The 16572-nt window shown below is 53.1% G+C and overlaps 5 protein-coding genes across 5 annotated transcripts in view; 1 reads left to right on the forward strand and 4 right to left on the reverse strand.

Annotated features, from left to right (window-relative positions):
• Window positions 1–4428: 4428 nt before the first annotated feature.
• CCMA1212_000908 (uncharacterized protein) lies at window positions 4429–7734 on the forward strand (the record flags this gene model as incomplete). Its single annotated transcript, XM_073698355.1, has 8 exons — window positions 4429–4552; window positions 4654–4698; window positions 4762–5280; window positions 5337–5678; window positions 5746–6027; window positions 6104–6657; window positions 6771–7240; window positions 7425–7734. 8 exons carry the CDS (start codon window positions 4429–4431, stop codon window positions 7732–7734), a joined length of 2646 nt encoding a protein of 881 aa, XP_073563692.1.
• A 3432-nt stretch (window positions 7735–11166) lies between these two features.
• On the reverse strand, window positions 11167–12395 carry CCMA1212_000909 (uncharacterized protein; the record flags this gene model as incomplete). The annotated part of the gene is made up of 3 exons (XM_073698356.1): window positions 11167–11630; window positions 11903–12061; window positions 12146–12395. 3 exons carry the CDS (start codon window positions 12393–12395, stop codon window positions 11167–11169), a joined length of 873 nt encoding a protein of 290 aa, XP_073563691.1.
• A 303-nt stretch (window positions 12396–12698) lies between these two features.
• On the reverse strand, window positions 12699–13355 carry CCMA1212_000910 (uncharacterized protein; the record flags this gene model as incomplete). Its single annotated transcript, XM_073698357.1, has 1 exon — window positions 12699–13355. The coding sequence occupies one exon, from the start codon at window positions 13353–13355 to the stop codon at window positions 12699–12701; it is 657 nt and encodes a 218-aa protein (XP_073563080.1).
• An 801-nt stretch (window positions 13356–14156) lies between these two features.
• CCMA1212_000911 (uncharacterized protein) lies at window positions 14157–15724 on the reverse strand (the record flags this gene model as incomplete). The annotated part of the gene is made up of 2 exons (XM_073698358.1): window positions 14157–15006; window positions 15066–15724. The coding sequence occupies 2 exons, from the start codon at window positions 15722–15724 to the stop codon at window positions 14157–14159; spliced, it is 1509 nt and encodes a 502-aa protein (XP_073563081.1).
• Window positions 15725–16172: 448 nt separating this feature from the next.
• Window positions 16173–16572, reverse strand: part of CCMA1212_000912 (uncharacterized protein) — a gene marked incomplete at both ends in the record, with an annotated part of 1042 nt that continues 642 nt past the window's right edge. Inside the window, one exon of the mRNA XM_073698359.1 lies at window positions 16173–16522. Within this exon, the coding sequence (XP_073563078.1) occupies window positions 16173–16522 (350 nt within the window). The remainder of the gene's footprint in view (window positions 16523–16572) is intronic.

Raw genomic sequence — 16572 nt, forward strand, 5'->3', positions numbered from 1 at the left:
CATCAGCCTGTCGGACTCTGCCGAAAGACGAGATCACGAGATGCTCCCTGGAATGAGTTTCAGTTCATACCAAAGGCCAAATACTTGCTTCAAGCATTGATTGGTGATGACGGGATACTTATATAGTAGCAGGCTTCAGTATCGTTTTACCACAGCTGGATTCTTCATCTTTGCCGGCAGTTCATTCAAGGAGTAGCACAAGCATCATCTCAACTGCCAAAGCGTGCGGGCAGCATCTTCGACACCGCCAAACCCCACGATGCCGGTGCGCGCGGCCGCGTCCGACGGGTCGACGCAGCCTTCAACCACAATTGGTAAGGGTACACTGTTCCCTGTAACAGTCGCAGGCCATCGGCAGATGCAGCAGACAAGGAGAACGCACTCGCAGCAGGCCAGGGCGCTACTATGCATCTGCATGCCGCTTGATGAAGGAGGGCTCACGAGAAGAACCGAACGAACACCTCGACAAGGGGCTGCCGGGGAGCTATTCTGCAGATCCAAGCGCGGCGGGGAAATCAGTCGGTTGCCTGGGCCTGGCTAAAGAGACTTTGTAGCGATTATGGATGTCAGCCAGGAAACGCTTGTTGATGATATGAGAGGCCCTGTCCGCGTGCAAGAATCCGCACGTCAAGAGGGGCCATGCGAGCAGGACCACAGAGGTCAGTGCATCGTCGAATGGCAGAGCAGCACAAGAGCTGCAGAGGGCAGGGAACCTTGAAAACTTCCCTGCCAGAGCCGACGGGCGGCCAATCATGCAGCCTTGTCTTGCTGCAGACAGGCACCTCATGCATAAACCTGATAGAGAAAGAGAAGAGCTTGGAAAAGGAAAGCTGGTGCCACTAGTACTTAAAAGAGCCGGATGCAACCATGGACTTGCGCGCTCCTGCAAGGTTCGATGGAAGTGATGTTCCCTGCGGTATGAACCGGTTAGCCTACGTAATACATCAAAGGCCCTGGCAGGTCCTTTGATCCTGCTGGGAGCTTTAGACAAGTACTATACCTGTACTAATCTGCAGCGAACATGAAAGCCTGCCCCAAGTTTCATACGGGTTGGGCAAGATCCATGATGTTAAAGCACGTGTAAGGTAGAAGGGGTCTACTCCTGACCAGCCCTACCATCTTCAAGGGGTTGGCATCCTTGCTGCATACATGTATCACACATGCATGTACTGTAGAATACTACTGCTTCTGTACGCCTTGTAGCATTCAGAGATAGAAAAAGCCAACCTGATTGGGCTATCTAAATTATCTGGTCATCATCTTACCGGCAACACGCAGACGAGAAATACGCTCCATAGGTAAGGTACCTATGCTCATCTTCGACCATGTATCATGTCACTCTCTCCTTGCCTAGAGGTAAGGTAGATGGTATATCTGCCTTGTGAGATGTCATCAGAACCCGGAGCTATATGTGATCTGTTATAGCTACCCCAGACAGTGCCTGTACCTACCTTAGTTCATTAGCACTACTGCTTTGGCTTTTGGGCTGGAGCAAGCAAGGTGAGATGCGGTGCCTGCATCTGGGGCTGCTAGATGCTCACTCACGCCGGCTTCCGGCATAAGATGTCTTTGGCATGGATCTAGTTTTTTGAGTAGTCGTCAGACTTCAGGAGGGACGATATATCCAACCTGGTCTATGGAGAATACTTATAATGGTTGTGAGATTACTAGTAATATCGAGAACTATGCCACCGAATGGCCGTTCTGAGGAGCGTTCCATTGAGGTTGGATGAAGTGAAGATGGGATCATATCTCACGTGTGAGCACTCTAGGGCGGGAACGCCGCCCGCTACTGACAGACATGTCAATCTCAGCTTGGACTGATAGGTGCTAGTACCTTACCTACCTTATGGCCTTCACACCCACTTGACACGAAATAACTTGAAAACATCCTCCAAGAGACGCAGACGAAGAAATTACAGTCACGACGTACGAACGTCCAGCCATTGGCTACGGATAGAGATACACGAATCAAGCATGCAGACGTAGCTCTGTTTCCTGACATGTTGTCAGCAGCCTCGCGCAGGCTGTGGGGAAGCACAGGCAGAGAACCGCCGCGACCAAAACCCTGACGATGGCTCCCAATTTGCGCCACGATCATGGCATTTGTCCGGAGCGTGCGGATGACGAGACGGGCCAAACTTTCTCTCGACTCCATCTGGGGATACCCAAAGCTCACCCCGAAGTGTCACCACTCCACCCTAATCTGAGTGATCGCCCTTGGCATACAGCATGCTTCGTACCATCGGCGAATCGCAGCGCCCCGTGTCTCCATTTGGCATCGCGGAATACGAGCATGGGGATGCGTCTGTATCCGGGCTGCCTGCCGCAAACTCCGTACTTTTGGGTGCCTGAGCAGCTGCGTACAAGATCTGGCACACGGATACAGTATACTCAGGAATGATCCTTCTATATATGCTGGTGTGTAGAATGATCGTCTGCCGCAGCTCTGCCTCAGTTTCTCTTCCAAGTTTTGTCCACGACCTTGGTTGACAGGAAGAGAGTCATTTACGTGCTTGGCATTGAAGTTGCGTCTGCCAACAATGGGGTTCAGCTTGAACTCGCTCTCGTACACGACTAGAACGTCTTCTCGGACACTTGACGGCGCAATTGACAGTTCCACAGGGCCACCCGGTAATGACATGATTAATGCGAGTTGACGACTGCTTATTAGGTGCTAAATAAGGCGGCCCTTGGAATTGAGCTTCAACGGGCCGACGACGCCTCGGAACAAGCAGCGCCAAGAATCCATACAAGCAGCCGTCGTCATGGCTTTTCAGCCCATCCAGGGGTCTCATCTTTGTCGCGATGCTCGATGGTGAGCCAGTCAATTGGCATGGCTGGTCTCTGGCCCCCAGGCCGGGCGACACAGCATCCTGGAAGCATCAGTGTTCGCTGCCAGCGACTGGTCGATGCATGCCGCCCCCTCTGCGCCCCTGGTTTGACTGCCGGCTGTGGCTGCCGACGTGGAGGGAACGAGCGAGCAAGGAAGAAAAGAACAATCAGAAACCTTGCTGCCATGAAGAGGGTCACCATCGACAGTGCGTGCGAGAACTTTGTCGATAGAGCGCCATCTCCCTATCGCGGGCGTCATTATTCTCAACTAAATGGATATCGAGTTACAGCTCCGCCTGAACCTCTGATCGGGCTCTCCCTTGTAACGACTTAGGTAGGCATTCAGTAAGTACTTGGGTACTGAATGAAGATGTAGTCCTTGGAGCTCAGTTGGTGGGGAGAACAGGTCCTTCGAGGTCGAAACCACTGCAACACTTCCAGAGCTTGAGAGGCTGCTTCCCGTGCGGGTTCCATGAGCCACAGCAAAGCCAAGGTGCATCCACTTGATGTTTCCTGTCGATGATACAAGCTCATCGCACAGGGATCGCTGGATGGCACCGAGACGGCAGCGACAGCAGAAGTACCTGGCAGATACCGCTGGACGGTCACAGCTGCACTGTACTGCCGCGGGCACTAAACAGCTGCGCCTAGGCCCAAAGCCGCCCAGTGCAGCCCATCCTGTCAGCGCCAGCCCCCCGGTACTTACAAAGTATAGCTTAGTAATTGCTTGTCGACATGCAAGAGGTCTGGGCCACAAGCCACAAGCAGCCCCAGGCAAGGCTTCAGCGGAGGCGGCAACCCATGGCATTTGACGTTCCCCTGTGCGCTTGCCTGTCCCCAGTTGTTGGCTGTCGACCCCGAGCCTGTCTCAGTTCATATTCTGGACACACGCCCCCCCGTCTGGATTGAAACCCCCTTCCGTCCAGTTTTGGCAGACCAAGTACTCGCTACAAGGTACTTATAGCAGGAGCTACCCACGCCTCCGGCCCCCTGTCCTGCGCAACTGCCTGCACTTGGACTGGGTTCGAGCCAACTGGAAGGCGACCCCAAAAGTCCGCTCCTGCTGGAACTTTGTGCAACGCCGCCATGCCCCTCTGCTACCCTCTAGTCCATGGTATTGCCTCGACCGCCCTCCACTGCTAAACTCTGCTATACCTGCAGCACTTCTGCCACTGCCCGACGCCATCGCGCACAGAGTTCCCACAGAGTCCCAACTCCGCGAATACGCTCAAGTCGACCTCGTGCCTCTAGACCGACACTGCGAGCTTGAGTCTGCGGCTTTCCGGGCGGAACTCTGAAATCACTGCATCTACAAGTCGAATTCTTTGCATTCCGAGTACCGCGATCTATCTGCCGAACCCGTCCGAATCTGCGCTCCCCCGCGACAACACCACAACACCATACCGAGGCGCCGGCCGGCCACTTTGGTGGTTTTAATGTACACGATCTTCGAGCCGCGACGAGTCCGACGCTGAACCTCCAATACCGCCTACCAATCCTCAATTTGCTATACCGATCACGAGACCTGGACTTACACGCAGCGAATGCTCGACAATCCATTCACCAAAAAGCACGTTAGTTTAATATTTCACCATGTCGTCGAACGATCCTTCCGTCCGTCGCATTCTGCCTCAAGACGCACAAAACGCCCAGAATGCGGGATTGAACAGCTACACCTTTGCGCCTCAGCAATATCCTCAGAGGGAGACTCAGAAGAGTAAGGGACAACCAGCTTTACGATGACATCAGTTTTTGAAACATTATGCCTCGGCCGAGGTCGCAAAGAAGCATCAGCTAACATGTTACTGTTTCATATAGACTATGTGTTCGTTGACGAGCACAACCGCCACAAGAGGCTCAAAGGTACTCTTCGAACCCTACCATATAGCTGGCGTCATCAACGAGGCTGCTGACGATGATACGCAGTAATGCGAGCCTGTGAAGGCTGTCGTAGACGGAAGATCAAATGCGATGCGGCTACCACCAACACCTGGCCTTGCTCTGCCTGCATTCGCCTCAAACTTCACTGCGTCCGGCCGAACGGATACGATGGCGTGACCGATTCGACGACATATGAGACTTTTGTCCCGTCGACGAACCAGTTTCAGCAGATGGCAATGCCATCCCACCAGCCAGGGCAAGCTCCCCTCAAATCCGAATCCGATGTCTATGCGCCGCAGGGCGGCTATCCAGACGGAACCTCAGCTTCTTTTCAGACCATATACGACGCCTCACAGCCACAGCATAACCTGAACTACACGACGGTTCCCCCGCAAATGTCTTTGGTTGATCAACAGATAGCCCCCCAGGATGCATTTCCAACACCGCCCATGCAACAGTCATCGCAGCCGGGCTCCTCACCTGGCGCCTATTCAGCCGACTCTTATCAGCAACAGGACCTGGCGGACCTTTTGGGTGGCCTTAAGATGAATGAAATTGGAACAGGTACATCTCAACTTCGCCATAGATCAGATTTCATCTTACTGACCAAAATGTCTCAGCGCCGTACTTGAGGAATAAGGCATCTTTCAGACGCGAAGAACCCGCCGTGGAAGATGAGGATGAGGAGTTTCATCTACCTCCCATCTCGATTGGCGCAGGACATAGGATTCGCATCCCCCCTGAGTTGATGCCGGACGAAGGGACTGCGATTCATTACTTCGATCTTTACTTTACCCATGTCCATCCATATGTCCCTGTGCTCGACCGGTCAATGTTTTACCGCCAATGGACCACGGCAAGAGAATCCATTTCCCCGTTGATTCTGGAAGCCCTGTTTGCCATTGGAGGTCGCCTCGCCGATGACCCGGCACAGGGTCAGCAATGGCTGGCGCTGGCATCCAGTGCGTCTCCCCTTCCTTCACCCACTCGAAGCCTACAACGAGCTTTTGTGTACTAACCCGAGCCTAGGACATGCCGACGCATTCATGGACGTTCCTCGACTAAGCACCCTTCAGGCGCTGCTGATGATTCTCAAAGCTCGGGAAGCCGCACCGAAACGAGGCTACTACTACCGCTCGTGGATGACCGTTGTCCAATGTGTTCAGATGGCCAAGGATCTTTCTCTAGAAGAGCATTACGAGGAGCACCAGGCCGGCCGACACTGCGGATTCAGCCCTGCGGAATGTCAGCTGCGCACACGGATCTGGCAGACAGTCTTTGTTTGCGAAGTTATGGTGGGCACTCCACAAGGTACGAGAAGCTACACTGGTGATGCTATCATCACCCTCCCCGGTCTCCTAGCAACAAGTTGCTAACGCGTGTATAGGTCGCTACAACTTGGCTGTCGACATCGACTCCGTAGATTTCAGCGTGCCCAAGCCCATCCCCGGCGGAGACGATGCCGAATATCACGTCTCGCGCAACTTCACCTATTTCGCTCGCAACGTCCGAAACATTGCCAGGATAACCGGCATCTACGTTCGTCTGAAGAAGAAGAAGGACTGGGGACTTGATCCAGAGTTCCAGCAAATGGACCACGCCTTCAACTCGTTTCTGGCGGAGCTTCCAACTGACCTGAGCGTTACATTCCCACCTGACGGTTCGGCGCCGTGGCTGCCTTCGCCGTTCCTTGGCAATCTGCACTCATACTACTATCTGACGTTGATCTTGTTCCACCGGCCCCAGTTGTCGTTCTTCGATCCGACAACGCAGGAGGCTCAGTGGAAGCATCACATGATGATTTGCTACAATGCTGCTCGTGCTCTGTGCCGACTGCAAGAAGCTGTCCTGAATTCGTTTGGGACCATGGGGCTACAGTGCATGCAGCGCGGCTTCAGTTTCACTGTCTACGCCGGGCTCTCGTGCATTGTGCTTCATCTAGTAAGCCGCGCTCAGTTTCTTTGCCCCCTTTCTACTCTGCGCAAGGATGTGAACCGGCAATCGTGTGAAATCGTTTCGTGTTGCGTCTGATGAGATCTAACTGTCGAAATCAGGTAGCAATCGTCTCCCCAGACCCCGATCTCCATACCGATGCGCGGCAGTTCTTCACTCGCCACATGAGGATCATGGAAAAGGTGATGGAAGCGTGGCCAATGCCGGAATTGCAGAGACAGATCGACGCCGTCAGGGAGGCTTTCTCAGCTGACGTTAGGAAGCCCTTTGCTCTGAAGCCGTCCTTCCCGTACGGAAGCCCTCATCCATCGCATAGTGCTAGCCCTCCTGGATACCGTGGTGTTCAGCGCGCTGGTTCCATGGATCAGGCACTGGATTCGAGCGGCGGTCAAACAGTCAGTTACCTAAGCCATCCCATATCACCTCCAATCTCCAATGGCCCTCTGGACAGCAAGAGTGACTCCCCATCTGCACAGTCGCTCGTCATGATGCCACAGGCTGTCGAGCCCGGCATCTCACCGAACATGGCTCTACCGGAGCAGCCAGCCTGGAACCCGGCAAAGATATTTGAGTAGGTCTCTACCAGCGAAATCGATATTCCTTTTGTTACTCTCTCTCTCTTTTGTTTCTTTTTACTTTATGTCTCCTCCATCTTCCCTTACATCCCCTCCATCGCGCATCTCTTCATCCACTCCTCGCATGTACTCGTCTTTGAAATATAAACCCGCGGATCGATATACTAACAGAACGACTAGACAATGGAACACCACATTTGGTACGCCCGCACAGTCCGATCCCAACCCTGTTTCCCCGGCCAGTTCGCTCAACATGTCCTCGTCCTCAGGTGCACCTGAAGTCCCTACAATTGATGACGTTCATGCTGTAAACTCCTCGTTGTCGGCCGGCTCACAACACAGCATTCCGCCACATCAATACGCGGCTGCGCCTGTGCCAACTTTTATCACGCCCGCGATGTGGCAGCAGTCTGTCGCCAGTGTGTACGAAGGTGGCCTCAAGCGCTCATGGGATTATGACGGATCCACGCCGGCAATGAAACGCCGCTAGCGGGCTATTCCAACACGAGAACATGCCTCATGGCTTGTGGTTTCTCGCGGTCCACGATTATATTTCGGTCTGGCCGCGATCTCTTCCTGAGGAATAACCATCGACGTCTCACGATTGGACGATCTATTCGGCTCATGCACGGCCGTGATGCCAGCCGCAGCATTTCATTATACGTTGCATATGATACCTCTTCTCCTTCTTTATGTTCATGTTTTAGCTTCCCTGCATTCTATGTTTCGATCTCGGCCATGTTTTTTTCTCTTATGCATATGTTGGACGAAGATGATATGTCTGTCTAATTTTCACTGGGGTCTTTATATATCACCATCTTGACAAGTGTGGTTATCGTGCTCTGCGGATGCGATCTTTTTCTACGATCCGGGGGGGGGGGGGGGTTCGGCAACCAGGCCTGGACGTGAAGAACAATAGGAAAATGGGAAGAGAGGCAGTATTTCTAGAGAGGCGGCGCCCCGGCACAAAAGTGATATCGATAACCAGTCGACGCCCTGGGGGCTATACTGGCAAAAGGACATTGATGAATATACGATGGACGGAATTGGTGGCGTTGAGGTTCATTCGCATCTTGTCTCAGATGTCGGTGCATTGTTTTGTCTAGGTCGGGAAACTTTGGCTGATGAGAAAATGCGAGGCTGGGTTGTGGGGTTGACATGTCATTGGTGTTTACGGTGATGATGGAAAACGGGATTTTCTCTGCTCACGGAAAGAAACTATACCAGTTACTCTTGGCTATGGTACCATGTTCGAGTAACGCCGTGACATCTCAACATTCTGCTCCTCAGTGAACAATTTGGGGCTTGGGGTCCTGGGTGATGCCAGAGTCAAGATCCGGAGGTCCGGGATGCATGGCATGCTCAAGCTGTCGCGCGCGCGTGTACAGCCTTGTCTACTGTGGAGTTGTTTGAACCTCAGGAGCAGGATTCGGCAAGTGGCAATTCCGCAGTTACTGCCTCTTGGTATACAGTACAGTAACAGATCCCTGTGTCGGGAACTTGGCATCTTTGCCTCTGTGGGGTGCAGTGCCCTGGGCTGAATGTGGGAATTGCAACGAAATAGAGCCGAACCCAGCCTGGCTTGCGGCCGAGCGGAATCATATTGGTGAACGATGTATCCCTTTTGGACGATGAGTACCCATGTAGGTAAATACAAGAGAAGCGGGTGATAAAGAAAGAAAGATGCGAGATGATTGGTTTCTTGGGGATGGAGATGGTAGTAGAAACTTGGAGGTGAGAACTGAAACGTGTTGCAGGATGTGTTGCTGATAGATTGGGGCCGGTAGTACGGGGTGGAGTGATGGTGAGGTCCGGGGGCGGCGTGTTTCGGGAGGGAGAGGGTCCGGAACCGAAGGGTTTGATGGAGCTGAGGTTTGACGGATGGATTGATATAGAAGGTGGGGTATTATTGCTTGTACGGGTATTTGTATGGAGTTGTGAGAGTTACATGTCGCCATTGAGGAATGGGAAAGTATTTTGCATGGTTGTGTGAGAATGAGGCGGGAGTTGGTGAGAGGGAGGCCGAGATACCTAGCCACAGCCTCACGATCCAGAGCCTGTAAGAAAACGGAAACACGGGTTGATATCTGGAGATGAATGTAGATGTTCCGGTGTTGCAGCCTGTTTATCAGGACTCCAGGCTCATGTGCCATAGGAGAGAACCGCTCCAATGGCATATCGAATATCAAGTTACGTCCAACAACAAATATTCGTGGTTGGCAAGTAGTCGTATCAAATGTAAATACATTGCCCAGGCCCCATATTCCGGACTCGGTCCCCCCCCATGTAAGAATGAGCATGTGTACTGTATGCATCACCGCAACGCTGCAGCACTCCATATGTAAGGCCAAAAGGAAGAAGTAGCTGTGGAGTCTTTGCGGTGAAAGTAGTCTTTGTTCCCAGTCGAGCTGGGTTAATTAGGCTATTTCTAAATGCATGCTGTTGAGTACCTTTTTGTGCGCTTCTTCTCGGCTTTCCGTAGGCCCTCGCTGCAAGGTTCGATCCTACATTGGGCCTTTAGGAAGAGGGGGAGAGGGTGTGTGCTTTGCTGGAGGGGGGAGTGACGAGGAGTTTGTTTGGTTCTTGACCATGTGGGATGGGAGGTTAGTTTGTAGGCAAGGCGGAGAGGGAGGTGTGTTACATACGAAGCACAAATGGGGACAATGTAATTACATGTACGTCTATGTGAGATGTGACGAGGTGAGGTTTGTGGACATGGCATTGGGGAGTTGCTGCAGTGTTTGGTTCTGGCAGGGCTTTGTTCTTATTCGTCTGATACCTGCTTTTGCCCCCTTTTATCGACTGCCATTAATCCATTACACTTATCGTACAAGTAATAGGCAACACCTGGTATCTTACAATACATGTACTGTACTGTGGTTGGTAGTAGCGCCAAGTGTATGTACGGCATATGCATGCATATGCGTGATAATAGCGGCAAGCAGAGAAGGGGTGGGAGCCAATAACTTTACGATTGGACGGGATCGAATGCATTGTTCGCCTAGACAGGCAAGGTCGGGAGAAGTAGGGGGGGAAGGGCGATGTCGAAATGCCGAGGCTTGGGGTGTTGGTTCTTAATTGGGATCTATGAGAACGTTGGTCGGAGGTTAGAGGGGGGAGGGAAGAAAAAAGCATGTGAGAGGGACTGGGGTAGGAGGGCAGGTTGGTGTGGGTGGTGTGATTTGGGGCGAGGCTCTGCGATATTTTTTTCCTCATCTTGACTTGCTTGTCTCGTCTGTTTACTGCTTTGGGAGGGGTTGGAGGTGAGGGCTCGGTGAAGGAGGAGGGTCTTAAGGTGAAGCCAGGTGAAGATGTCTTTGGCTTTGGCGGGCCGAGGAGGTAATCATATTGAGAACAGATCTAGGTATAGAATATGGTGAAGATGATGTATTTCGCTCACAGAGTATGAAGACGTGTGCTCTGAAAATTGACAGGCGGATAGATAGCTGTTTGATCCAGCCTTGAGCCACGGCTTCCTCTCCACAGCGAATCGCAAACCGACGTGGCACCTCTGGAAGAACTTGTGGGATCATTCCAACCCGAACCCACGGAACGATCATCGTCGTGCCTAGGCGGACGCCATCACTAGCCACGAGATGCCCCCGTACGTGATGCAATGGGGGGAAGGCATGCGGCTCGGATCACATCCCGTTGACGGAGAACGGGCATGTTGCTTGTTTTGTTTCTAGCGTCGGGTTGACTTGCGCGGATATCTAGTTGTCGATGGAAAGTATGTCTGTGCGTGTATGCAATAGCCAGAACGGATATATCGATGAAGCATAGCTGCCCTGCTTTGGACTTTGCTTGGGTCTAACATATCGAGCAGACTAACACCGGTGGTTGAGACACGGTGATGGCATCGCTCGATCCAGTGTATTAGTTGCATCTCCAATCATACCCCCCTCGCGATATCAGAGGTAAACTAAGACGACTTCGCCGCCGCCGCCCTCTTCTCAATCTTGTCCTTCACGGCATCCCATATCCACGCCTCAGTCAAGTCCCTGATCTTCGACCCCTTGGCCTTCTTCTTCTTGTCCGTCCTCACCTCCTGCACGCCAAACTTGGTCAACGCCCGCAGGTTGTACCACTTCCGCGTCTCATTCTCTGCAACTGCGCCCTCGGCATCCCGCACGTAGTTTACGATTCCGAACCGTCGTTTTGCGGGACGCAGGTGCCCCAGCTGCATGGTGCTGTAGCGGGGTTTCGCAATGGCGCTCATGGTCGTGAGGGTGAGCTCCGTGGAAGGGGGCAGAGCTCCGTGGATGAAGCGCTCGAGGGCTGGGCGGCTGGTGCGCGCGGCGGGGGGGAGATGGATGTAGATTTGGGTGGTGAAGGGTGACGTTGTGTATGCCACGAAGAAGAGAGGGATGAGTCCGCAGAGGGCGACTGGACGGGTTAGCTGTTGTGATCAAGGTACAGCGGGCGAAGCAGAGAGAAGATGAGCTGGAGTAAAGAGAGATGGGAGGTATATGATGAAGGTGATGATTTGGAGATGTGGCAACGGTGATGGTGAAGACCACATGTCTCATCTCTCTCACCAAGGAACTTCGAGGGCATCACACTGAGACCCGTCTCTCACACATCGCCATCCGCAGCCAACGAGCTCGGATAGCGGGGGACAGTAACTCCTCGAATGAAGACGAAGAGAACAAACTCACCACCCAGAATTTCCCACTCCGGCTTCTCGGCCTTGATATATCCGGGGACAACAATAAACGTGAAAAACGCCCCCAGGAAAAGCGTCGTCACCTTGACCATGGCCAAGAACGTGATCCGCCCCGTGCCAGCATGGTAGATGAGTAATCTCTCAGCGATATCTAGATTCGCCTTAATCATTAGCCTTTAAGCATGTCCTCAAACATATAATGGCAATATGAGGTTTCCTTCCTGGTCTTCCTCACCGTAGCGTTTCGATCCAACATTGGCAGCGGCGGCTTTGGCCTGCTGCTTTGCTTGCTCAGCTGCTGAGAGATTCGGCTTGGAAATGGGCTTCTTGGATGCTTGGGCGTAGCATCGCTGGAGACGTGTGCTCTCGATGGGTCGTAGGTGGCGGACTCGTGTGAGATGCTGCAGATTGATGAGGCGGGGAGATGATGAGGGGTTGATGAATGTGCTGAACGGCCTTTGGCTACATAATCTCAGAGACAACATGACTGCTCGTGACCAATTCAAGCTCCAGACTCGGGTTGATATATGGAGAGTGAGTTGAGTTGAGCGCTGCTCGACGTTGGCCTGGGATGAAATTGTGAGCCAAAAGGCCGATTTGGGTTGGTCCACACCCGCGATAACGATAGTAGCTGATACTTGACTGAACAAACAGCCATTCATACACACTACAACAGCACTCCCACTTACACCACGCGCAATCGACGACTGGACATTTGATGATAACATTCGGTAAATTGCTAAAATAACAAGAGTTCAATCGTTTTTATCACATTATCCTCACGCAATTTACGCAATGTTCTTGGTGAAAAACTCCTTCCACTGGTCAACAGTCCAGCCCGAGCTCGTGTCCTGAACCACGCCGTCGAAAACAACCGTCGGAGTAACGTGGACGCCCACCACCCGGTTCATCTTGGTGATAACCTTGAGGTCGTTGGTGACGGCATTGCCGATGTTCAAAGATCCATCGTCGCCGGCCTTGTCCGAAATCTCAAGCAGCTTGTAGACTTCCTCCTCGTTGACGCCCACCTTTGCAGCCACCTTTGCCAGGCGGCGGTACGTCTGATTGCGAGTCTCGTTAACAACGCTGACGTCGAAGAAGTCCTTTTGCGCCGCGAACAGCTCGCCGCTAAAGGCCCAGAACTTGTCAGGGGCGAGGCGCAGGACCGCGAGGCCCGCCTCGTGCATCAGCGTCGACGACGGGTGCCACGGCTGCACCTGCTGGCGGAAGACAACGGTGAGGTTGTCGGCCCAGACGGGGTTCTCGCGGATGGCCGGGAAGACCTTGGTGGTGAGCGTGTTGAAGATGCGCGCGGAGAAGGGGCAGCAGTAGTCGACGTAGAGCTCAAAGGTGTGAGTCGCGCCGGGCACCGATGAAGCTGACAGTGAAGGCCGAGCCGAGGAGAAGACGAGCTTGTGGCCGGCGAACTTGGGAGGGACAGCCATTGTTTCGTTCTTGCTCTTGAGGAGGACTCGGGAAATTGTCAAGATTTTCAGCGATGATTGAAGAGGAGTGAAGACGGCGGGACGTTGTAGAGCTCTGAGGAAATTATCTAGTTAAACTTATCAAGGTGCAGCATGATGCAATTCCATTGCCGTAAGCAAGAGCTACCCCTCAACCCCTCCGTCTCACCTGCCTCGCACACCTGCCACTTCCCATATTTCCTCCTACCCCGGTTGCCTTTATTTGTCAACAAGGAAGCTTCGAAACTCACTGTAGCGGGGCAACAGACAATACCTCGATAAGATGCCCCAATGACGTGATGCTGCGATTGCATCATTCATACAACCAACAGGACGGGAAGCTACGACCCTTACGCACCGCGAGCACCGTTACGCTTCTTGGCCTTACTAATACTTGTTCACGGATTCCATTGTAGCCTCACATCATCAGTTAATGAGAGATGAACATGATTTGACTGCATAGAAAGCAGACGGTCAAAGGCAGCTCATTTCTCAGATTCAGCGTCGATTCAAACCTAGACATCATTCATCCAACGGTATCTTACACCACCCCGCGAGGGCTCCAGGCCCTCTCGCGGCCTTGATCATAACTGCTTTATCCATGACAGAGCCTCCGGGAAGTCTATTTGAGCCGAGAAACAAAAGGAAAATAAAATCGACACGGGGACGATAAAGGAAGATGAGAAGAGGAAACAATAACAAAGCAGCCATTCCGACATGATACATGATGATTGGTCATTCTCGTTGACGCAGCGTCGCTTGCAAGACCTGCCCGACTCTTCTCTATACCCTCCTGAGCCGGACTGTAATCTCGTTAGCACATCGCTCAAAGCCAATGCCGAATCCGTCTTCAGTTCTCGGCTCTGGATAAGCCTCGCCCTCTCGAGGATTCTCGATGTCAAAGTCGCGAAGCATATTGGCCACAACAAAGAGGATTGTCTCGAATCCCAGCTTCCTTCCAGGGCACAAATTCCCTGCCACCCCAAAGACACGCAGCTTTCGAACCATGGAGGCCGAGAGGCTACCAGAGTTGGTCAGAAACTTGTCGGGAGAGAAAATGCTAGCGTCGGAGCCCCATGTCGCTGTATCTCTGTTGAATGAAGACATGGCAAGGTAAATGAGATCTCCCGACTTGAGATGGATTGGTTGCGAGTTTGGCACCGCAACGTCAAAATCTGTTTTCGCCAGGCGTGGAATCGCCGTCATGTGCAGTCTCAACGTCTCATATAAGCAGGCTGCCAAGAAGGGAAATGACTCTCGGATGCGGGCAACATCGATATTGCCTTCTGCGTCGAGAACATTGGCATCACGCGCTTCTTTGACAACTCTGTCAAACAGATCCGGACGCATCAAGAGATGGCGGATCATCCAGACGGCCATGCTGCTTGGAGTAACCAAAAGTCCGAGCGAGGTCAGAAGCTCAACATTGAAGTAGTCCTTGTTGGATTCCCAATTTGGGTCGGACAGGACGACGGCGTTAATCCGATGGGCAATCTGGCGGAGCCTGGAGTCTCTGTTCTTGACGTGGAAGGACCTCAGTCTGTCAATGATCAAAGCTCTGGCCCTGTGGGCTGGCTGGGCAGTGTATTTCGAAAACGGTCTCAGAAGGGTCATTTGCGAACCGCTAATTTCCCTAATGCGCTGATGAGCATACAGTCGACTTCAAGGGGGAGATGAGGGGAATGAACTTACATGAACTGGGTCTGGAACTCTTCGTCAACAACCCATGGGCTCTCCGGGCCCCAGAGGGCACTTGCCACCGACGAGCTGGTCAGCTTGAACAACCAGGGCCCAAGCTCAGTTTCTTGAACATCAGGCTGGCTCCGCAGCTTCTGATTCGCAGTGAGAGACACCTGCGCAAGGAGAGCCCTAACGTTGCTCGCGGAGGAGAACTCGCCGACGTGGACTGGGCGAGGATCATAGGAGCCAATTGCGTTGATGGTTCCATCACTCAAGCCGAACACACGACGGCCGATGAGGAACATGACGTTGGCAAGGCTCGTCTCCGAGGTATGTCTGGAGAGGGTGCTTTCCATAGAAGGGTCTGTGACCAGAACCTTTCTTGGAAAGACATTGATGGCAAGTGTCGGCCTGGCGCAGTTGAGGATGGCATTGTAAATGAGGGAGTAGAGTCTGTATCTCATCAGAGACAGAATCTTGATGAGACGGACAGAGAGTGGTCGTCTCTCCAGCGTCTTGTGGCCGCGGTATGTGTGGACGATGGGAGCTATGAGCAGCAAGAGCAAAAAGATGTGGTAAGGAAAGTGGAAAGAGACACCGTCCCCCGTCAGGACGGGCTCACCCACGGAGGGGTGAGATGAGGAAGATGGGATGACGCCCACTTGATGCATCTTGCAAGTGGAGAAACAATATTCAACGTCTTGCGAATGAGTTCGTGTAAGTGTAGTGAGATCTGTATTCGATAGTGTCCGATGGGTAGAACTAACATGATGAGTGCATGATCGGAGTGGCAAGACAGCTATATATTTATCTACACTACGAGACAGACAACAACTCGCGTAGGCAGATCGATCCATGGCCAAACTAGCATCAACAGAACCGCCTGGGGGTAAGAAGCCCAGCCAGTGAGGCTATGGAGACCCAGCAAGGCAGCGGGAAACAGCCATGAGGCCACCGTCAGACTGTCTGGGTCGAATCCTGCCATTGCCCGAAGCTGAATTGCGCCTCTCCACGTTTTCCGACGGGTTCCCTCAGGCGAGGCCCCTCCTTGGGCCATCACTTCTCGCGGAAGACAAAGTTGCCTAACTCGATGACCTCTTTCTTCCTCTTTCTGAGGCGTCATGGAAGATACGGACCAGGGCGGCGGTACGTCTGATTGCGAGTCTCGTTAACAACGCTGACGTCGAAGAAGTCCTTTTGCGCCGCGAACAGCTCGCCGCTAAAGGCCCAGAACTTGTCAGGGGCGAGGCGCAGGACCGCGAGGCCCGCCTCGTGCATCAGCGTCGACGACGGGTGCCACGGCTGCACCTGCTGGCGGAAGACAACGGTGAGGTTGTCGGCCCAGACGGGGTTCTCGCGGATGGCCGGGAAGACCTTGGTGGTGAGCGTGTTGAAGATGCGCGCGGAGAAGGGGCAGCAGTAGTCGACGTAGAGCTCAAAGGTGTGAGTCGCGCCGGGCACCGATGAAGCTGACAGTGAAGGCCGAGCCGAGGAGAAGACGAGCTTGTGGCCGGCGAAC

Source organism: Trichoderma ghanense (assembly GCF_004382785.1).
Source record: "Trichoderma ghanense strain CCMA-1212 chromosome Unknown scaffold_0, whole genome shotgun sequence".
NCBI classification, from domain to species: Eukaryota; Fungi; Ascomycota; class Sordariomycetes; order Hypocreales; family Hypocreaceae; genus Trichoderma; species Trichoderma ghanense.